The sequence below is a fragment of the Paroedura picta genome, chromosome 7, assembly GCF_049243985.1.
Source record: "Paroedura picta isolate Pp20150507F chromosome 7, Ppicta_v3.0, whole genome shotgun sequence".
Classification (NCBI taxonomy): Eukaryota; Metazoa; Chordata; class Lepidosauria; order Squamata; family Gekkonidae; genus Paroedura; species Paroedura picta.
In genome coordinates, this window is record NC_135375.1 from 82,219,610 (window position 1) to 82,243,064 (window position 23,455).

Sequence of the window (23,455 nt, forward strand, 5' to 3'; positions counted from 1 at the left end):
AGATTAGAAGCCCTCTTAAATTCTGTGTTGTTATTTATGGAATTGGAAATTTGAAAGAATTGTTGGGTGAGTTTGGAGGCTGATTACTGTGGATAGGTTTGTGTTATAGGCTTGGCCTGAAGTTGCATGGTTGAGGCCAGGCACACCTCCCTTGGGCCAGAGTCTACCAACAGGCAAAGGGCTCTGTGGGGGCATAAGGCAATAGACATGTGGGGCCCAGACTGCAGGTGGCCTTGAAGGCCAATACCAGAAGCTTAACCTGATCTGGGATGCAACCAGCAACCAGTTGCCAGCTGGATGTGGGCCCTCCTTGGGCTCCAGACCCTTTTGAATTATTCCCACTTGAAAAGCAGGCCAATAATTATACGTGTCATCATTTTGTCTATATCCAATTACTTCCTGGGGGAGGGGAAGCTGTTTTTCCTGGGCTCGACACAGGCCCTGTAAGAACAGCCGTGGCAGACAACAGCCTGCACCCCTCTCATGACTTTCCTAACCACCACGGTGCCAGTGGATGAGACAGGAGCCACATTCCATCCGACCTTGTGAGGAAATTACCTCAGACACCATTATAGCTTGTTCTGTTCAGCAGCACACTTTGGAGTGGGAAGAGAGAGAGAATTCCCTTAGGCTTGCAGTAGGTGGCAGATTGGCACCAAAGGAAAGAGACAGTTCAGTCCAACACTTAATTGCAAGCCGTTGTTGGACTGTTAACTGAAAAGTGATATGGAACTGGTGTCAGTGGACCAAAGATGATCTGTCGCTCAGGGATCTAATCTAGTATCGAACAGATATGCCCCATATAACTACTCAGCACAGGAATAAAGCTTCCAGCCTGTTGGGCAGTTAGTACTTTGTCCCTTCTTTGCAACTTCTGTCTCTGCGCAGTAAGAATTTACAAACTTTATGGCAGATGAGCATGTGTGAGTAAACTGTGACAGATGTTCTATGTGCACCCTGGCTTTGAAATAAACATTCTTCCAGAGCATTTGCAGAGCTAATTTTAGGAAGTTATTTTCTCCCCCAGGTATAAAACAATATGAGGAATCTTACAGGCCTAAGATTAAGGAACGTATTTGTTTCAAGGGAAACACACAGGTCAGTTCAGGCAATTTTCTGATAACTTGGTATTTGTTGGAATTTGTAGAAGCTTCCTTGATGGCTTATTTAGGTTGTTCCCACTAATCCAGTGAGACAAACCTGCACATGTAAGTTTATACATGTTGCCATACAGAAGTGGAAGGGTGATATAAAAAGGTCTTCAAGGCATACAGGCTATGTCCCTGCAAATTGGGGAGATAGAAACCATGGAACATGTTATTCTCTGTTGCCCTTTATACCAAGAGCCTTCTTTCAAATTTATTCTTCCTTTCCTTAGTAGGTACCCTGGGAGATCCAAGCCGGCGTATGCAAAATTGCTGCTTATAGATGGAAATCCACAGGTATCAGCACTAACTGGAAAGTTTTGGGCAGCAGTTTTTAGAATTCGCCGGTTACTGGTGACTTGAGATTATTTATACACTGTAGTATTTTAATGGTCTTTTATTTATTGTGTCTTATTAAGATGCATTCCCTTCTGGACATGTATCTCCCACTGAATTTTATCTTATGCATGGGACTAATTTATATTATATTATGATAGATTGGAATTTGGTAGGATTTGTGCTGGTCTATGACTGTGATAATAAAGATTGAGTGTTTAATACAGTGTATGCCCATGCATCTCCACAGGAAGTGCTATATAAATGATTCAAATAAATAAATCTGGTTTTGCAGTGTGCTTCCAAGCCCTACCGAGCTGGTGTTTGATAATAGCAAGCAAGCTTATTAAAGGCCTCCAGTGGTCAAATGTGCCTCATTGTGCAATCTCAAAAACAACACCAAAAGTCTTGATCTAAAATTCTGTGCTATCCACAAACAGTGTAACAAGGACCATGGGGCAAAATGGGGCCTTATCCCTAGCATTTCATAGACACAGATTGTGGAAGTGAACAAGTTTAAGAATAAGTTACCTATAGATTAAAGATGAATTGGAAATTTGTAGATGTTTAAGATGCTGCAAAATGCCATCAAGTCACAGCTGGCTGTAGGGTTTTCAAGGCTAGAGATATTTGGAGGTGGTTTGCCATTGCTTGCCTCTGTGCTACGACCCTAATATTCCATGGAGGTCTCCCATCCAAATAGTACGCAGGGCACAAGTTTCTTAGCTCCCAAGATCTGATGAGATCAGGCTAGCCTGGGCGAGACAGAGATATGTTTAAGAGTATTGTGGTTTAATCCTTAAAAAAGAGTTACAGCCTTCTAAACCCATTAACTTCAATAGAAGTCAAAGAATTTAAGTCTCTTTAGGATTGCACCATAAATCCCAAAGCATAGAAATACTTTTTTGAATAAGAGGAATGTACTGTTCTCAGTCTCGATGAAAGTTGGATGGGGGAGGGCATTTTCCAATTAGTGAAAACATTTCCATCCATGACCTCATCTCATGGCCCCAGTCATTCAGAACATAAGTGCATCTCTGTTCTCTCCCCAGTCCCAATACTGTTGCAGCAATTCTACCTTTTCTGAATCACCAGGATGGGATGAGAAGCAGCTACAGATTTTTTTAAATGTGGTGGTAGACAAAGAAGCCTAAAACTGAGAAGCCTAAGGAAAAACATCTACATAGAAAACCAAAATTTTAGGTTTGTGAAGCTGTAATCTGCAAGCATATTTTTGACCAAGTGAGGCTATCAGATCCTTTCTGGCAAATAACAACCAGGGATTGAAGGGTCATGTGAAAACACTGCCATGCTTGGGTATGTTTCTGAGCCTCCTCTTCAGCATCCTGAGTACGTTTACAATTAAAATAATATCACATCATCATACAAACCATTAGAATCAAGCCACTGGACGTAACAGCATAAAAGCTATCAACATAACAGAAGCATACCATCAAAAAGCTAGTACATTAAATGCCCAGACTTAAAAGCCTGAGTCAAAGTAAGCAGGTGCCATGTGAGCCCCAAGGGGGGGGGTCTTCTGGTAAGATGCCACCACAGAAAATGCCCTGTCTCTAGTCTTCAGCCACCTCCTCAGGAAATGTGGGCCCAGGGAGCAGGGCTAGAGAGCGTGGTAGAGATTCTTCAACTGACTGTTCAAATTTAATCTTAAGGTAAAAGGTAAAGGTATCCCCTGTGCAAGCACTGGGTCATGTCTGACCCTTGGGGTGGCGCTCTCTAGCGTTTTCATGGCAGACTCAATACGGGGTGGTTTGCCATTCCCTTCCCCAGTCATTACTGTTTTACCCCCCAGCAAGCTGGGTACTCATTTTACCGACCTTGGAAGGATGGAAGGCTGAGGGGCTTTTTGCACGGCTTCAAAATCGCACAATGGTTGCCAATTGGAAACGCTATTGATTTGCCATAACGCACGACGTCGTAGACAATCTGCCACACACCTGAAACCAATCTGCAAAAAGCGCTTCCTTGTAGCGCTTTCAGGGGAATCCCAAAAAGTGGATTCACCCTCCGGAAAGCGCTACACTCTTGCAACCAATCTGCAACACTAGCGAAAAAGACCTGTGCGTTAACATTGTTGCGGTTTCTTCAAAGTCCCTCCTCCTGAGCCTGTCCTCCAAACTTCCGGCGAAGCGATCGCCATTTTTTTTTCTCCGAGCGAGCGGGGATAAACGCACCAGCGAGCCTCTTTCTGTTTAGAGGCTTCCCTGGCTTCAGTCCTTCACCTTTAGTCACTAAACACAAACCACATAAAAGCCCGTTTGCTGAAATAAAGTCCCTTTATTTTTTACACATTAATTCAGCCAAAAATCGGGCCCGTGAGAGGGGGGGGATTTTTTTTTATCACTCGAGGCAGCGTGGCAACGATCATACGATCAAACGACAGCTCACATTAGGCAGCTGGATGGGTCTTTCCGTTGCAACGAATCTACACAGATTCGTTACAATGGGTCTGTTTTTTTTAAAAAAAAACCTTTCTTAAAGGGAAAGGGGCTGTTTGGGAGCATGCTAACGGCTGCCCATTGGCTGCTTGACGGCCAGGGGCGGGACGAGCTTGGCAATAGCGCTTCCTTTTCTGCCGAGACCGGAAGCTGTGGGAAACGATACAAAACGCAACTGGATTCCACTACAAAGGCAGGTATGCATAACGACGAATTCCACTATTTTAAATGGCGATTTTTCATTCAGTGACCAATTTGCAACAAAGATCCCGGTGCATAAAGCCCCTGAGTCAACCTTGAGCCGGCTGCTGGGATCGAACTCCCAGCATCATGGGCAGACAGCTTCAGATAGCATTATCTGCTGCCTTACCACCCTGCGCCACAAGAGGCTCTCTTATAATTTAATTTTTTAAGCTTCTAAATCCCAACCTATATATATTTATGTAAATCTTCTGGTTTTTAAAGTGCTATAGGATTTCTCAACAAGTAATGCTTATTAAATATAAATCCTGAGTGCTGGAAAATTTCATTTCAGCAGTGCTCTTCACTGTTGTACCTTGGCCACTCTACCCAGTGCCTTGTGCTCTCCCGTCAATAGGGAAACTGTGTCTCTCCTGATTCTCCTGAAACGTTCAACAGTTTTTGATACTGTTGGCCTAGTTGGTCAGGAGTAGTTAGTGTGAGTACCTATGTATGACGGTGCCATTCCTTCATCTCAGGCAGGTTTTTGTGCTCATTAATCCATGGCCTTTGGCCTACATGGTACCACAGGACTCCATCTTGTCTCCCTTAGCATTCACATTTATACCAAACATTAGTGGAGGTCATCTGGAGGTTTGGGGCGATGAGTCATCAGTAAACTCAGTAGGTGGATTCTTTCCTCCTAATTACAGGAAAGCAGAGAACCAATATCTTATATTTGTGAAATTAGGAGAAGATGCCTCAGAATGATATTGGATCCAACTCCAAGATTAAACTCTTTTTGGATGAGAGGCATCTCGCACCACATCTTGGTGTCTCTGTTTATGGCAAGAAAGGAGGGGGATTATTAATTGTGCTGTATTTTTAAAAGGCAACTGAGCATGGAGAGCTGAGGCACAGTGGCACAGTGCTGCTTGCATGCAAAAGGTCTCTGGTTCTGTCCTCAGCCTTTCCTTCGACCTGAGACCGAGACTGGTTGTGATTCACAATAGGCAATATTGACCTTGAGAGACCAGTGTTCTAATCCTGTGTACAGGTTCCTTCATCTGTTCATCTGAGGTGAGTCAGGGCTGTGGTGGTCTGTGGGTAGTCCTACCCACCTCACCATTTCTTAGGTGGTAATTGGCTCCCCTGAGTAGCTTTGAGCTCCAGAAAGAAAGAAAAAGAAAGAAAGAAAGAAATGACAAGCAAGACAGTCTGTTGGTGCTTTTCTTCTATGAGGCCTACTAGTTGCTTGAGTAAACCCTTTGTATTGTGGCTCCAATCCAAACTGGGTCAACCTCAGCTGCTTTTAAAGAAAGTTAAAGATGTCAGGGGATTCAATCACATATCAGTCATCTCATCTAGTTGAATACTAAGGTTTGAGATGTAAAAGACAGCCAGTGAAAGTTCTAGTTCTGGTCCAGAGATTACATTTTCACATTGTCAGTCAAGGCCATGGAGTGTCATATCTATAAAAAAAACAAAAAAACAAAAGCGGAGTGGGGGGAATTGAATAGAGTTCAGCCTTTAGAAATCTGCTAGATTTCAGAGCCAGCGTTCCAGGACATTTCAATCCTGGCTATTCTTGTTTTAACAGGAGTGAAATAACTTTTAAAGAATGGAAGTCTTTAAGTCTTTGTACCCTTTCCCACACCAGCATGGAATATTGGTTACTAGGAATTGGGAGATTTGTTTGAATCTGCATTCTGCCATGGAAGCTTGCTGGGTGACCTTGGGTCAGTGACACTCTCTCAGCCTTACCTTCCTTAAAGGCTAGTTGTGAGGATAAAGTGTAGAAAGCAGTAGAAAGGGGCAGGTAAAGGCACCCTCCTTTTCACTTTAGGAATCAGAGAATAGATGCCAAAAGGCCATGGGAAGGAGTAGCATGGATCAGAATCTGAACAGCACAAAGAAATCATTGGTTTGTTAACAGCAGTTAAAACATACTGCAAGACACTGTTTTGCAAGAAAGTTCATCTTGATTTCCCCCCTTTATTGCTATTAAGTAGCAGCTGAGTTGTGGTGACCCCATAGGATTTTCGAAACAAGATGTGATTTGACATTGCCTGTGTCTGTGTTGTTTCCCACTCAAATACTGACCAGAGCTGACCCTTGCTTAGCTTCCAAGATCTGACAGAATCAGCCTGGGCTCAGCAGCCAGGTCACAGCAAGCACCTTGATTAACTGAGATTGTTTCAGATTCCAGCCACAGGAAATGGTCACAAGTTTGTGTCAACAAGGAGAAATGCTGCAGAGACATAAAAGGATTTTCTTAAGCCAAGATATAGCCAAGATAAGAATCCAGTCCTGATGACAGCCAGCTCTTCCTCCTGATGGATGACCACCCTGATTCTCCCCCAGAAGCATTAGCCAGCTGCCTAGAAGAAGTGATGAGGTGGCTCAAGCAGAGATGTCTGAAGCTCAACCCTTCAAAGACGGAGGTCCTGTGGCTGGGCAGGAAGGATCCAAGTGAGGAAGCATGCTTACCCAACCTGGATGTAGTACAACTATTAGACCCATGATGCATGGGCCAGAACACTCACACTGGCTGCAGCAGGGCATTGGGGAAAATCCCCAATTATACATGTCCCCACCGCCAGCGCGGGCAGGGACTGGCCCAGGGCCACGGAAGGCCCGCATTATTGGAATGCGGGAAATTCCATGGTCCTCGGGATACTGTGGGTGCTGGCAGAAGCTGGGGCGGGCTGGTGCTATGCATAATTGCCAACACGGCCTTTCGGCCCACCCGGCTCACACCCCTGCCAGCTCTGTGGCCTACACCCCTGCCCCTGCTGTAGTGTGTGGTGGGAGCCCAGCCCCTCCCCACTCCCCCCCCCCGTCCGCTGCCACTTACACTGCCCGGCAGCATCCCGGGCTTTATGGCCCCGTCTCACAGCGTGTGTGCGCACACTACACCGGGGCATCCCCATACACTGAGGAAGCCCCACCCCCCGTGCGTACACGGGGAACGGCGGGGCATCCTGCCCCATCGCAACAGCACGGCAGCAGCGCTGAGTAGATGTTGCCATGCATAATGGGTCTTAGTGGCTCACTCTGCCAGGAACCTGGGCGTGGTTCTCAATGCCCCCCTCTCAATGGAGGCTCAGGTCCTGAAAATAGTGCGGCTGGTATTCTATCCCCTTCACCAAGCCAAACTACTAGCACCCTACTTGGCCCTGGAACACCTAGCTACAGTGATTCACGTGACTGGACTTCTCCATCTCGCTCTACGCAGGCCTGCCTTTAACCTTGATTCAGAAACTACAGCTGGTCCAGAATGCAATGGCCAGCAACACCATGGAGGACCCAGATTCAGCCCATTCTTCAACAACTGCACTGGCTTCCAGTTGAATTCTGGATCAGATTGGTAATCACCTTTAAGGCCATATGTGGTCTGAGTCCAGTGTACTTGAGGGACTGTTTTTCTGCTTACACCCCTCAAAGTGCTTTAAGCTTTGCTACCTTCAACTGCTTGGTGATATCTGGATCCCAAGGAAGCTCGCTTGACCTCAACCAGGGTCAGAGCTTTTTCCATCCTGGCCCCCACCTGGTGGAACAAGCTCCCAGAGGAGATTAGGGCCCTGATGGAACTTGAACAGTTCCGCAGGGCTTGCAAAAGGGAGCTCTTCCACTAGGCTTTCGGTGGAGGTCGACCTGAACCAATCACCTTTCATTGGCCCCCAAGTCTTCCTCCAATGAAAACCACCGCTGATTCATCCAACCCACAGGACCGTAAGTTTGCTGTACTTGAATTACTGTTCTCAACATTGTTCTACTGTTCTATTATAGTGTTCTATAGTTATTACTGTACTGTTACCATTTATAACTACTAAGTTATCTGTACTGTTCCCTGTCCCACTAAATTTTATGTAAACTTCCCTGAGCCTCAGGGGAGGGTGGCATATGAATGAATGAATGAATGAATGAATGAATGAATGAATGAATGACTAATGCATCACCTGAGCCCCTAAATTCCGGTAAGTAAGTATTCATCCATGGTGTTAATCATGTCATGCTCAGCTTTTGTCACAAACTCATGCAAAACAAGAAAATAATTTATGTGAAGCAGAAAACCAGCAGATAAAAGTTAATTTGTTGTCTCTTCTCTGCCATGGCCTTCATTCCACAAGTTTTCTAGCAGACCTCTGCAAATCCCACCCCTTTCCACAGCACACACTGCTTTGTCTCTACTTACAGAAGCTGGGGAAGAGAAGCCACCTCCCAAACAAGTGAGGCCCTCCTAATTTCAAAAGCATTCTCAAAGCATGGCACAGTGTCGAGCAGCAACACTGATAGGGGCAACTCTCCCACTCCTTTATCATTTCCAAAAGGCTATGAGGAGGCCCTGGCCTGCATGTCCCAGAGCCTCTGTGGAATCAGCTGGCTGTTCTCACTTCTGAGTGAAGAGAGAGCCCCCATCCCCTTCTCAGCATGCCAAATGAGCCGGAAGAGAACTCTCCTCTGTCCTTTCAAGGGGGAATGTTCTGATCCAGGGTCCCGTTCTGATCCAGGCTGGGGGAACTGAGGCAGCCAGCATAGTAGATTTGTTCCTGCTGTGGCAAGGACATTTTGCACTGACTGAAAATGTATTTCCTAAATGATCTTTGCTGCCATTTCTTTAATGAACGGGAAGACTCCTTCCTAAACTTGTCTCTCTCTCTCTCTCTCTCTGTATGTATATATGTGTGTGTGTACATATATAATTTCAAGCCAAAGGGGTCTGACTGGCTAATTAATCAGACTATCTTCTATTCATTATTTCACCTAGCGGGGTGCTTCTTTGGACCATCGAGCCTGTAAACTCATTAATGCACATTAATCAGCGGAACGTAATTGCTTGCTGTTGCCTGCGGACTGGGTGTGCATTGGATAATGGAGTGAGGTATGCAATTAGCCCAGAGACTGGCTCTCCACTCCCAGCTTAGCCAACGGGAAAATGAGCATTAAAATAACAGAGATAATGGTTGTCTTGGGTCCTGCTGATAGTGTCATTGGCAATGGTAAGTGAATGCCATTCTGTTGCACCCTTTTTAATTTTCTTAAATATACTGCTGGATAAGTAGCTATTTGAAGTGTCAGAATTTAGAATGTTAGTGAGAAATTTGCTTGAGTCCTTGATACAATGTGAGATTCTTCTGCCCCCCCCTCACCCCCATATTCTGTACCTAGAAGCAGTAAAGAAGGCATCACATCAAAATCACAAGATGTCATAGTCCCACTGTATACCACATTGGTCAGACCCCACCTGGAGTACTGTGTGCAGTTTTGAAGGCCTCACTTCAAAAAGGATGTGGACAAAATTGAGAGGGTGCAGAGGAGAACAATCCGGGGCCTGTGAACCAAGGCCTTTGAGGAAAGACTGAGGGACTTGGGAATGTTAAGCCTGGAGAAGAGGAGGTTGAGAGGGAATATGATTGTTGTCTTTAAGGTTGTCAATTAGAAGAGGGCAGGGAGCAGTTCCTGTAGGCAGCAGAGGATAGGACCCACAGTAATGGGTTTAAACTACAGGCAGAACGGTGTTGGCTAGATATCAGGGAAAAAATGTCAGAGTCAGAGTAATTCAGCAATGAAATGGTCTGGTGAGCTCCCCCTCACTGGCAGTCTTTGAGCACCAGCTGGACAGCTACTTCTCATGGATGCTTTAGGCTGATCCTGCATTGAGCAGCAGATTGGATGGCCTGTATAGCTCCCTCCAGCTCTATGATTCTATGAATAATGTGTGATGATGAATAAAATCCCTGTAGAGATATACAGTACATTATATTAATTTGTTATTTACTTCATTTATACAGTTCAGCAAGCTTCCATGGTAGGGCATGGGCCCGAACCTGGGTCTCAATGATACTAGCCCTATAGTCTATGTCACACTGGCTCTTATTGAAGACTTTGAGACTTCTGTTTGCTCTCAAATTAGAGATTGCCTCAGTTTAGTCATTTAGCTGCCATAGAGAATTCAGACTTGATTTAATCTAGAACCCACTTATTTGTCTTTTTCAACCAAATACCCTGGCATAGTTTTCCTAAGGATAATCTGTCTGTTTCAACATTTAGTCTTACCATTAAATAACTGTATTTAATGGTAATCTGGATGGTTCCTTTGTGGGTAGCAAAAGCGACAAAACTAGGCCACCTTCAGAGAGAATAGTCTTTTCTACTTACACAGGAGATTCCTAAAAATGCCTTTGTAAATTATCCAAAAGAAAATTCCCATAAATGGCTTGAAGAAGCCTAAGTATATTGAATGTTGAGAGCACTTGAATGTTATTTAGAAGAGTTAGATTTTATACTCTGCTTTTTATTGCCTGAAGGAGTCTCAAAGCAACTTACAATCACCTTCCCTTCCTCTCCCACTACAGACACTCTGTGAGGTGGGTGAGGCTGAGAGAGTCCTGATATTACTGCTCTGTGAGAATAGTACAATCAGCACTGTGACTAGCCCAAGGTCACCCAGCATGTGGAGCCACTATACCATGCAGGGGTGAGAAGTCACCTGCTCATATAAATGCAGATTAATTGAGTCTTGAATGGAGGGATTATAGGATATTAGATGGGATTGCTAAATTTTCCTCCCCTGCAAGAACTCATGGGTTTCCATCTTTTGTATACAAGGAATATCATATAATATAATCAATATTGACCGTTTCAGGGAAGAAACAATCAAACAAAGCCTCTACTATATGTAAATATTTGATCAATGGGAAAGGAAAGAGCTGTATTCTTCTGGGTCATAGCTGTGAAATATGAATGTTGTTGTTAGTTGCGAAGTTGTGTCCGACCCATTGCGACCCCATGGACAATGATCCACCAGGCCTTCCTGTCCTCTACCATATGCATAGAATGATTCATTTTACTTATTGGGATACAGGTAAATGATGGTAGGTACCAAAGGTATGGCTTTGAGTGGCTGGTGGAAGAAGAGGGAGATGGAATGAGAAGCACCAAAAGATGAGGAAAACATAAAAGCTTAACCTTTGATAATGAGATAATTGTTACTAGAGTCCCTTTCAGCCAATGCTTCCTGCTAATTTTCAGTCTTCTTAGTTAAGACACTTGCCCTTACAACAGGAATTCCTAATTGTGCATACAAAGCATTTTTTCCTGTGCACGCCAGTCTTCCATAAAAATAAAAAATTAAGTTTATTATTAGTTATGATATATTTGTCAAAATGTGTTTGTGTTCTGATCGTTAGACAATTGAATTTTGCTGAACCCATCTGAATTCTAGACTCCAAAGAAAAACAAAAGGGAATTATGGGGCTTCAATTTTAACAGCGTATGTGGTTGTGTTCCTGGCTATATGCTTAATTTGGCAAGTGATGTTTTTGTTTTAGATGAGTTTTGAAATATTTGTGACAGTATTTACTGAAGAATAAATCCTGAAAATTTAAAATTCTTTATGGCATTTGCATCATTTTGGTGGCAGGGGGGTTTAGAAAAATTAATATACACAACAAGCTTATTTCATTAGCAATGCATGAACTAGAAATATTTCAGCTCTGGAGACATCAGCACACTCGAACACAGATCAGATAGACTAGCAATCCAGAGTGCTTGAACTCTGAACATTAAAAACAATTTAGTTAATAAACTTCTCTGGTGGTGTCAAGAAACTCAGGATACAAATGTGAGGAGCCTACTACTTCCTGTGGCAGAGACCCCTTGGATAGAGGCATCTCCCTTTTATTTTGGAATTAGTTATTTAAATAGGCATTCCCTTTTTGAACTAGAGTGCCAGGGGATATAAAACTTAGGGAGTCTCATAAAGGCTCCATAACATTGGAAATTCCAGGAAAGAAGAGGAAGGGAATGCTGGAATTGAAAACTAAGGATAGCATCCAATATCCTGACTCACCCCAAAGGTGTCTGCCCAGTTCCAATGAATGCCTAATACAATCATATCCCCTACGTAAACGAGAACTATTTCCAGCTATAGACAGTTGGCCAATCTTTAGGCATCACTAATCCAATCCAGCCACTGTTAAAAGCAACCTAACATCTGATCCACCCAGAATGGGCCATTGAGGAGACATTTAAATCCATCATTCTTGCCTGGTTCTTCAACAATATGCTAAAACCATCTGATTGTTCTACTTTGAGATGTCAGGTACCTCCCTACTAATATTCCTGCCAGTTGTTAACAGCAATGCCCTTTAAACTACTCAGTCTAATTTATATCTTCATATTTTGGACCAATCATGATTCCTGGAAAGTGGGCTCCCATGTCTAGCTATGGGACTTCTCCCCATAAGAAGAGCATCCCAAGTCAGTGGAAAGTGTGCCAGGTTCTCTTACTACCTCAACACTCCTGCAACTGCTTTGTAGCCCCCCTCTTTTCTGCTCTGTTCCTTGGACCTCAGATGTGTCTGAGCCTAGACCTCTCCAGACCCTAAAGCCTGGATTTAAGATTGTATGTTCCTCCCCTAAGGCTTCCCAACTTCCTCCCTTCTACCTTTTGTGTGTGTCCAATTGTTGGTGTGTATGTGTGATTCTTAGGTGCTTAGTGTAGATTCTTTACGATTTTACTTTTTACTTTTGATTGTGTTAAAAATGACTCTCTTGCTCTTGTCATAATTTTATTTGTGGTATCTCTACTGAGATTCACTCCAGTGTAAGCAGACTTACAAGGTCCTCCATTATTCTTTTCTGGAACCCTTTTAAAGCTGATATCTCCTTCTTTGGGTCAAGTTTGAATAACACAAAACAAATATGCCTTCGTTATTACTGAAAATAAGAAACATGAACAAACACAATATTCTGAAACATAAGGGGTATAATTTAGCCAGTGTAGTATAGGTTAGATTATTGGATTAGGATCTGAGAGACCAAGGTTCAAATCCTTCCATTTATTTATATTTTATTATATTTATATTTATTATTTATTATATTGCTACAAAACCTTTTTGGGTGACCTTGGGCCAATCGCACACACTCAGCCTACAGTATTTCATAGGATGAGGATATAACAGGGAAGGGAGAGAAGGAAATAAGCTGTTTTCGGTCCCATTTGGGGAGAAAGGTTGTGTATGAATGAAATAATACATAAATGAAAATGTTTCAATTCAGAGCAGGATATGCAATGAAATGTTATCCAATGTTATCCAATGAATATGATATCCAATGGAAATGTTAATTTGGTTTGCAGACCCCAAAACAAGCAGAGGTTTCCCACTGGTATCAGTGCCATGTAAGTGTGGAAGAACAGTATGTCTGCTGATTAGGAAGAATACTGTTCATAAAACAAGAAAGATACCCTTCTGAATATAAGAGCTCTGCACTCCACCTACAAGGCAATGGTTCCATTGCCCATGAAGGAGCTCCAATGTTCATGTGGAACTCTGTTCATGCAGAAGTTGTCTTATTCTTTTCTAGGAATCAAGAAATGCTCCATGAAGACTGCATGGGTTAATGGGAGGCCTTGTACATGTTGAGTTCTTTGTGCGCCTGAAAGCCTGCAGTGGTTTGGACTGTGTAACCACTTAGCCTTGGAGAAAGGACTTTATGTTACTTCAGAACACAAATTTATTATTCGTAGTTCAAGTTGCCATCCAGTAACCTCCCCTAAGAGGAAAAACATGTAATTACCTCAAATTTCAGTGATGACAGAGATATATAATCTGAGCAGTCTACTATGAAAAAAAGAAAAGAAAAGAAAAAGAGCCATGTTGTCACGGGGTTGCTCCAAAACAAAATTTACACTGTGCTTTAAGTCAATAGTTGTTTGTGTCAAAGTAAGCTTTCACTGCCGCAGCAGACGTTCTTCTTGCACAGCCATGACAGAAGATAACAAATAGATGGAGTCCATCAGTGAATGCAGGACAGTGTTCTCTCCTGAGAAAACATGATAATTGGGGAAAAAATTAGGAAAGGGTGACTGAAAGAGTGACGGGAGAGCACACAATGTAGGTGCTGTTGAAGTACATATTCATCACACTGGGACATATTTGTGATATTAGCTAACATGCAAAATGTTGTTTTAAGGAAATGGTGGATCTGTAAAGTGCAAGTTACAAGTTAGGAGGAGAGATGGTTGTCTTTACAAGTTTCTTGCTAATTGGGATTGCCAGCTAATGCAGGCCTGCGCCACTCACTGATGTACCAAACAACTTGAGCTAAATGAATGTTTGGAAATCAACTGTTTACCTTCGAGAAACATGAAGTCGCATTCAATTAGCATCCCAGAATCAGATGTACCAAGTTTTATGAAGGCAGGCTCATTTTTCTCTCCACAAACAGAATTATGGAACAGAAAAAATATGGAAGCAATTGCTTTCTGTTTTACAAACCAAAAATGACGTTTCAAAGTAACTCCGCAAAAAAGAGTCAGTCTGTGTTTGACAAAATGCAACGGTGCTGCCTAAACCGCTGAGCAAAAGGGGGTTTGTAACTCATTTTTATGCCAGGAAAACAAAATTAATATTTCAGCCTTGAAATTAACTACCTCATCTTCAGAGAGAGAAATTTAAAATCTAAAAAATTGATTCATTACCTGTTAGCTTAAGAGGTTGGTTTGTTTCTTCTGGCTCAGAAGGGATATATTGGTGGTGGTGTTTGGAGTCGTTAGATGTATCTCCTGTTGAAAACTGAAGTAGCATTATAGGCTGAATTGCCACTACACCTGAGTAACAGTATTTGGTTTGAATATCCATCAAATTAGTCTAAACTGCCATTTAATACGGAACATTGACAGTGTGAAATAGCACAGGAACACCGCAATTATGTCAAATTGTAGTCTTATATTCTGTTTTCTCCAGACAATGCTGTTTTCTCCAGTTGAAAATCTTCAGAATTTGGATACTTGTGCCGAGTGCTACTGGACTCTGATTTTATTGTGCTACTTCAGACCAACACGGCTACCCATCTGAATTTTCAAAATCTGTTAGCCCTTGGTCAGCTGTCTCTTGCTCAGCTTTTGTTTTCAATGCATAAGAGAGCTATGCCCTGAACTGGATGGGCCAGGCTAGCCCGATCTTGTCTGACCTCAGAAGCTAAGCAGGGTTGGCCCCATTTAGTATTTGGACGGGGGCCAGATCTAGTCATTAGGCCTTCTGTGTCTGTCCCTACTGTACACATCCACCGATTGGTTGCCTCAGTCTATTAATCAAGAGAGGTAGCAGGTAGGGAGAAGAAGAAGAAGAGTTGGTTCTTATATGCCGCTTTTCTCTACCTGAAGGAGGCTCAAAGCGGCTTACAGTCGCCTTCCCATTCCTCTCCCCACAACAGACACCCTGTGGGGTGGGTGAGGCTGAGAGAGCGCTGATATCATTGCTTGGTCAGAACAGTTTTATCAGTGCTGTGGCCAGCCCAAGGTCACCCAGCTGGCTGCATGTGGGGGAGCACAGAATCGAGCCTGGCTTGCCAGATTAGAAGTCCGCACTCCTAACCACTACACCAAACTGGCTCTCAAACTGGGATACACAGTAGGCAAAGTCACTCCAGGGAACAATTTCAGGTGGGTTGCTGGGTTGGTCTGAAGCAGCAGAACGAAGTTTGAGCCCAGTGGCACCTTTATGACCAACACAGTTTTGTTCAAGGTGTAAGCTATCCCTATTTTATTTTATTTCTTATTTGGGATGGGATAAGAGAATTGAACAGTAGATTGTAATGTAATGAATAATAGAATGTGATGTAATTTAGAATGGGAGACTGGAATGTGATGCTCTGTTCTGAGTTTGGGGAACATAACTCTGCATGACCAGTCACTTGTGGGGATGCCTACATGTTTGGGGGAAGATGGACGGAGCATAGTGACAGGGTCTCTTTAAATTATTCTCAGGCATTCCACAATTGGGGATCCATCTGTCCATTACTCTTCAATCTAGACCTATTTATTTCCTTCATGATGTTTTCCCAACTAGACTTGAACCCAAACAAATGATAACCTCATAAACTTAACTTGTTATCCACGTAAGGCATTTGAATCTGATAAACACCTACATTATGCTGTGTACTAATTTATGGTTTACCCTCTGCCTGTATATGTGGACCTGTAATTCCTATTTCATTCTGTCTAGGCTTGGTATGGCGGTTAAGAGTGGTGGCCTCTAATAGGATTTGATTCTTCACTCCTCTACATGCACTCAGTTGGGTGATCTTGGGCTTGTCACAGTTCTGTCAGAGTTCTTCCAGCAGAGCAGTTCTGTCAGAGCTCTCATAGTCCCACTTACCACACAGGGTGTCTGTAGTGGGGAGAGGAAGGGAAGGCAATTGTAAGATGCTCTGTGACTCCTTTGGGTAATAAAAAGCAGGGTATGAAACCCAAGTCATCTTCTTCTGAGGAAGTGTGCTGTGTACATGGCTTATGCCTTGAATAAAGTTGTGTTGGTCTTAAGGGTACCACTGGTCTCAGACTTTATTCTTCAGGAAAACTGTGAAGTTAAAGTTAAAAAGCACTAGTTCATGTGTGGCGGATCATCTCAAACATGCATTCCCACTATCGCCATTGTATATTGAGGATACAGCCTACTATCAGAGTGTCTTTTTTTAAATCAATGAACTACAGATCTCGCTTTGCACGTAATTATCATTCTTAAACACTCTTAAATGAGAATAATAGGTGAAGCATCACCACCATCTGTCCATCGTTAAGTGAGTGAAGATCTAATTGCTAAGGGGAAAGTATCCCCCCTTCCCTATAGAAAAGGAAGTGCCTTTGGGGCTCTGTGGAGACTAATCTTAGCCTGCTGATCAAGGAGGTTTGGGAGTTTCAAAGAAAGAGTTGCCGTATACTGATTATCTTAAGTGGCTAGAAAAAGAAAAAACCCAGAATGGATTTGGAAGAAAATGTTGTAACACCTGTAACAACTATCTATTCTATTAGCCTATCCCATCTGCCAATGAGTTAACACTGAAGAGGTCTAGAAGATTATGGTGATAGGAGGCATGGTGAAAACTGTTTATTCCATGTATTATAATGCTTTATCATGGCAATATTCTTGTTACTTTCATTTATGAACTCCTGAAAGAATAGGTTTGTAAGCAATGTAGCAGTATTTCAAAGCTATTTTAATGGATGACCTATCATAATACTATTATGATGTTATTACAAAACGATACCTTTTCAGGGTTTCTTATTTTTTTGAGGGGGAGGGGTCAAATTATTAAGATAGTAAATAAAATTGGTTCCTCTCAAAAGCTTAGTAAAAGAGGGGATGTTTCAGTAGCTTCCTAAAACTCAGAAATGAGTAGTTAATGGGATCTAATCACGAAAGGTGATAGATGCAAAATTAATATTGTACTCAGAAATATTAAATGAAAAGCTCATTTGCTGCTTGATACATATTCTCAGTGAGTACATTGATTGGGTGGAAGGGGGAATGGGATTGTAGCGGTAAGGTGTGCCCTTGAATTATGTGCATTCAGTGGGAGCCAGTTTGGTGTAGCAGTTAAGAGGCGCAGTTTCTAATCTGGTGAGCCGGGTTTGATTCTCCATTCCTCCACATGCATCCAGCTGGGTGACCTTGGGCTAGTCACAGTCCTGTTAGAGCTGTTCTCACCAAGCAGTCCTGTTAGAGCTCTCTCAGCCCCATCTATCTCACAGGGTGTATGTTGTAGGGAGAGGAAGGGAAGGTGATTGTAAGCTGCCTTGAGACTCCTGGGAGTGAAAAGCAGGGTATAACACCAACTTCTTTTCATTATTTCATTCATACCCTGCCTTTCTCCTCAGCAATTGCCATGGTTCTCCTCTCCTTCCTTTTATTCTCATGACAATCCTGTGAGGGAGGTTAGGCTGAGAGTGTGTGACTAGCCCAAAGTAGTCTATGGAGCTTCTACAGCAGGGTGGAAATTTGAAACTGGATCTTCTAGAAGCTAATATGGCACTTTAACCACTACGCCATGCTGCTTCTCCATGGCATCTACGTGTACACACATGATTATGTGAATAGCTCTCTCTGCACAGCTGGAAATCTTGCCCCCTCTGACTTCCCAACCATGCAAGAAAGACCTCTGCACAATTGTGCATGAGTGCATGTGTGCTCTAATAGCTTTCCATGAACACCTATAGGTTGGGGATGGAGCTTGCTGCTGCAAGCCTATGCTTCCCACACTTGGGACATCTAATAAGAGCTAATGGCATGAACAGTAAAAGGAGAGACTGAGCCAAACTCTTTGTTAAGTTCTTGACAAGTAAATGGTAAGCAGGATAGGGCTGACACTCTTGAGAAAAACAATTTTTTGGCTTCATTTTTCTGTAAAGTTGCCATGTTTTAAGCACAGCAGTGGTCCTTAAAGTGGTTGAGCTAGTGAGCACTCTTTGGGAGGTTTGAGAACATGTAATGGGTGCCATCACAAAATGGCTACCATGGGAGATGGCAATGATCACAAAATGACAGTCATCATAGAAAGCAAACCTAAGTAGGTCTACTCAGAATCATACTTGGATCTATTCAGTTGGGCTTGCGTCCAGGAAAATATTCTTATAAGTGCATGGCTAATTCCTTGAGTACCTCTTGTTCCACTGAAGTGAACAATGCTTTGCTTTGGAGAAAAGCAGAAATCACATTGGTGGGTACCATGATGCCCTTGAATTAAAGATCATGTAAAGAAAAGAAAATCACATTGCCCACTGCTAGAGCTTGCATTAGTAACATACATTTCTTCTATATATTAAATAGAACTTGATCCTGCAGAATCACACAATTTGAAACAGCTATATTTGCATATGGAATTGTCAGAAATATTCTGCTCCTTTTGGAAGTAACATTTTTTTTGATGCACTGTGTTTTCTGACTGAATATGAGAAGGCTAAAAAAAAAGTGCAAATCTTGCCAAACACATGTCATTCTTAAAAAAACAGGAGTCTACACAAAGACGTGCAATCACACATCAAAAGTTTAAATCTGATCTGAATTACAAAATGTGGAATTCTAAATTTTGAATGTTACCTGTCAGATTCATTTTAGCACTACCTCTGAGTACCTCTACAAATATTAAAACATTAATCTACATGTTGAATCTTTCATCTGACATGTCATGGAAACAGCAATAAATATTTAATTTTTTAAAAAAACCATGCTGTTTCTGAGCTTAGTAGATGCTGAGACTTGTTATGCTTTTCCATATATCTTGTCTTTCCATGTCTTGCCACCTGTGCAACAAAAGAAGATTTGTTTAAAAGTGTGTTTCCCCCCCTTTTCCTAACCCTGAAAGTCTTTTATTCCCAGCATGAGATTATTGAAACAACTTAACAAGCAGCTTTCCCCTCTCTATTTCTCCTTCTTTTTTTTTACCCATGGCCTTTAAAGTCCATTCAAGCCTTGGGGAAACATTTAGTACTTAAAGCACAAGGTTTTCAGGTTCAGTCAGCTAGAAAATCTAACACTGAATGTGTGCACAGATGATATTGCAGCACAAGTGGGACTGCTGAACAGCACAAAGCCAAGGGAAGAATATGAGTAATCGGGGAGCATGGGCTGTGTTTGAATTCAGTTTCCCAACACCAGACACAAAGTTTTCTCCCAAGATTCCTAGGTTTCAAAGTCATCACAATGCTTACATTGTAGGAGTGTTACTTGGACAATAAGGGAAATGGCAGTCCTTAATTATGCTTTTGGCTTCTGGGTTGTTTAAGGGTGTAATATTAATCCTGAAATTGTACAACGAATGTGTTTGGCTGACCATAATTGCACGCTTTCAAGAAAGCATTTGCCATCAGTGCTAATTCAAGGCCAGATGCTTCCTAAGACGGGCTAATTTCTCTCCATTCACTCAGGAGACAAAGGAATTTAGCTTCTCACAGGGATGCTCAACACCTTTCAGGATTGGGCTCCTTGCCGTAATTTGGAACAGCGGTGCTGTTCGGAGATGATGGCCTCTGATGATTGGCTGTTTTAGGCAATTAAACTACTTATGCTAAACAGCAAACTCCTTTTCTTAATAATTGAGTCACAGGTTTGAATGGGATGAAAAGAATGTGAGAGGCAGCTTTCAGTGCCGGAGCAGGTTTTACCATAGCCAGACATTACTGAAAGAACTGCTCTGATCATCTTGATTAGGCTAGAATACATAAGCGGAACATGGGGACAAAGTAGACAAGAGTCCCGCAATGGCTTAGTTAAGCAAGCTGGGTGAAAGGGTTAAATAATGGCTAGTATTCAGTTTTAGCTGAGGAGAAAATTCTTCATGATCACAATATCCTGGTCAGTTCTTGTGACACAGGTTCAAGAGGAAAATTAACATTTTATCTTTGTACTTTATCAACAAACATTTTCTTTTAGCACCACTCCATCCTTTCCCTGGAACCTGCTTCAGAACCAAAGTACTTCCTTTCAGAAATCACAAAACTGTTTTGTGTGATTTTATTTTCTACTCAGGTTGTAAGTCTGAATCATGAGGCATCTGACAGAAATTTATCATCTATGTTGTCTCCTCCATCTATATGGACTGAGGTTTCCCAGGCAGTACAAATTTTGTCTCACATTGCAGCTCTCAGAACTGTTCTTAAGCTCCTTTTTGAAATGGTACTTGTGGAGCTGAAGCTCTTAGCAACAAGTGTTACCTCACTGGTATTTTTTTGGGTATTCCAGTGTTCTATTTCAGCTCTGGTTTGGATGTTCAGAACTTCCTAAGGATTCTCAAAAGATATTTAACCTTGAAAAAATGTTTCTCATAGTATTTACAGAGTTGTTTACAACATGGAGCTCATTAACAGGTTTCTAGGCAGCAGCCACAATTACAGAACTACACTCAAGGGAGGAAGTAGAGAAGATCCTGCTAGCTGGTGAGCAATAGATAAGGAAGATCCAGCTGAGTTTATTTCTCCTCTGTCCACAGGGACTTATGCCTAGGGATGGCAAATGGTGCTTCTGTTTGGGAAGGAAATGGAGAAAACTCTTCTAGTTAGCAGCAGCTGTGGAAGATCTGATTGAGTTTATTTTCCCTCTACTCATAAGTACTTAAGACTACAGGTGGACAGTAGCAAAAGGGATTGGGTGCAAAGAAAAGTTTATTGGCCTTCAGCTCTCAGCTAAGGATTGTCTTTATTCATTGTTTGAGATATTATACCTGTGACTCTTACTAAAGGAGATATTATGAGTTTTGTATATATGTGATACCCAGAGGTGCTTGTGGAAAGACATTTCCCAACTTTACTTTCCAACTATTGTATATTTTTGAAGGCCCTTGGGGGTGTTCAGTGGATCTAGGGACATAGTTGTGGGTGCAAAATGAGGAGACCTGCAGTGGAAAGAATGAATCAATGAAAATCTCCCTTCCTGCATCAGCAACCAGAAATGCCTTCCAACTGACGAAAATGCAATTTGGATCTAAGCCATTAGCTCGAGAGTTATACTGAGAGCAAACTTTGCATGCAGAAGGCCATGGCCCCTGCCATTAAAAACGGGATGTCAAAGACCTCTGTTTGAGACCCTGGAGAATGATGGTCACTCCCAGTAGAGAGTATGGACTTTGAGGGCCCAGTGGTCTGATTCTGTATAAGGCAGCTTCATATAGTCAGCATATTTATGCTGACAGAAACTTACCTAGCATGTTATTAAATCATCAGATTTATGCTGGAAAATGTGTGTTCTAGACATAGGCATGCTTCTGTTTCTGATGAACTTTGCAGAAAAAATTGCTCACGTGATCCTTTACAAATGTGATCATTTGTGCTTCATGCCTGGAATCTAAACAGCTGCTGGTTTATCTTATAGACAAGGCTCAGTTGTCTCTCAACTGGCTCTGTCAAGTGTGAGAAGAAGCCATCTTTCAGACCCCCACTAGACATCTTGACAGCTGCAGTTTTGTGGTGCTGCTTACACCTGGCTTGAGTTTGCATGTCTGCTCCAAAGGGAACAGGGATTGCTGTGTTATTACTGGTGGAAAAGCAAATAATCCATGTACCTATGGTCTTTCTTGTTCAATTTAGAATAGCAAGAAGCAGAGTTTGGGGCATATCCTGTGGATTAATAACAACTGGCAGGGGGCTAATCCCCAGGAAATGTTCTATGCTGAGGGCATTGTTACTTAAGGGGTAGGATTTTAGTTTTTAAAACAGACTTAAAATACAAGGAAGGCAGCTTCGTCTTTTGTGACCTGTGCAGTCTGATCCTACACATCTGTACTCAGGAGTAAACTCTGCTGAAATCAGGGGGATTTCCCTCCACTGTATAGTACCAGAAAGAACTTTATATACCCAACTGTGGCCAGGGCTTCCTAGACTCACAACAGTAATGCATTCCAGAAGGTAGATGCATGAGCTAACTGCAGTCAACTACAGTCTTCTGGCACCTTAGGGAGTAAAACATTTATCGTGGCATAAGCTTTTTGAGAGCCAGGACCCATTTCACCAGATGCATGAAGTGTTACATTCAATTGACAGATTGTAGAAGGGTACAAACAGAAGCGATGAGAAAGAAATTCCAAAAAGGCATAAGAGATGTAGCTAAGTTTTATTGCACAACTTTGTTCCCAAAGTTATTATCTCTTGGGATGGCTCTGGCCACACGTTTCACTGAACCTCACCAATTCTCATCTTCATCTTCTTTTGTACATGCAGGTCCTGCAGATCTCAGCATAGCCATTTTTGTGTGGTCAGAGTAGATGCCTTTTCCCATTGCACCAGTGTGACCAACCCAGCCCCGAAGACTTCTTTCAAAGTGTGCTACGGCCATTGGACATAGATGGAAATTGAAACAGTCATAAATAAAATAGCATGTTTTTAGAAGACAAATAAAATGTGCAACTTTGACACAATTGTGCTTTTTTGACAAGAATCTTGAATGAGAATGATTAGAGAGGGAAAGGGCTAAAATGACTTAATTTTGAGATGCATTACAATAGAAGAGCTAAGAGTTTAGGGAAATGCATGCTGTAATAGACAAAGGGATGCTGCCTCTTGGAGCTGAAGCGAAATGGACCTTTGAGGTGACCATTTTTTTTACTTCAGTGAGTTCTTAAATCACCATTCCCAGTATAAGAGGCTTCTGCAGTTGGCTCTGCATTATTGCCTCAGCTCCTATCAATATCATTCTTTATTATATCAAGACAACATACTGGTTGACTAGCTTGAAGGCTTCTGCCTAAAATAAAATGCCAGAGTGACAACTCTATGAAAACCATGTATTTTATCAGTACAAATTTATAACAACTGTGGATTCTCAAATGGCTGCTGGGATTTTGTTGGGCCATTGTAATGACAGATCTATTTTTCTGTTTGCCTAAATATTCTGCAGGTGATTAATGTCCCATTTTTCAAAACAATATTTCCAAGGTGGATACGAAGCATCTCCTAGTTGGCCAAGAAATAATTGCCCGTATTCTGTTGCTAATTGCTGCTTCCATCTGGAAATCCAGCCTTCCATAAACAATTTTTCCTCAGACTTTGTCTGATTAATC

General features: G+C 42.2%; 1 protein-coding gene across 1 annotated transcript in view; it reads left to right on the forward strand.

Annotated features, from left to right (window-relative positions):
• LOC143841200 (uncharacterized) overlaps positions 1–22,753 on the forward strand; it is a 101,707-nt gene extending 78,954 nt beyond the window's left edge. The window contains exon 7 of the mRNA XM_077345201.1: positions 22,617–22,753. Coding sequence (XP_077201316.1) covers positions 22,617–22,660 — 44 coding nt within the window. The 3' untranslated portion in view covers positions 22,661–22,753. The remainder of the gene's footprint in view (positions 1–22,616) is intronic.
• The last annotated feature ends 702 nt before the right edge of the window (positions 22,754–23,455 follow it).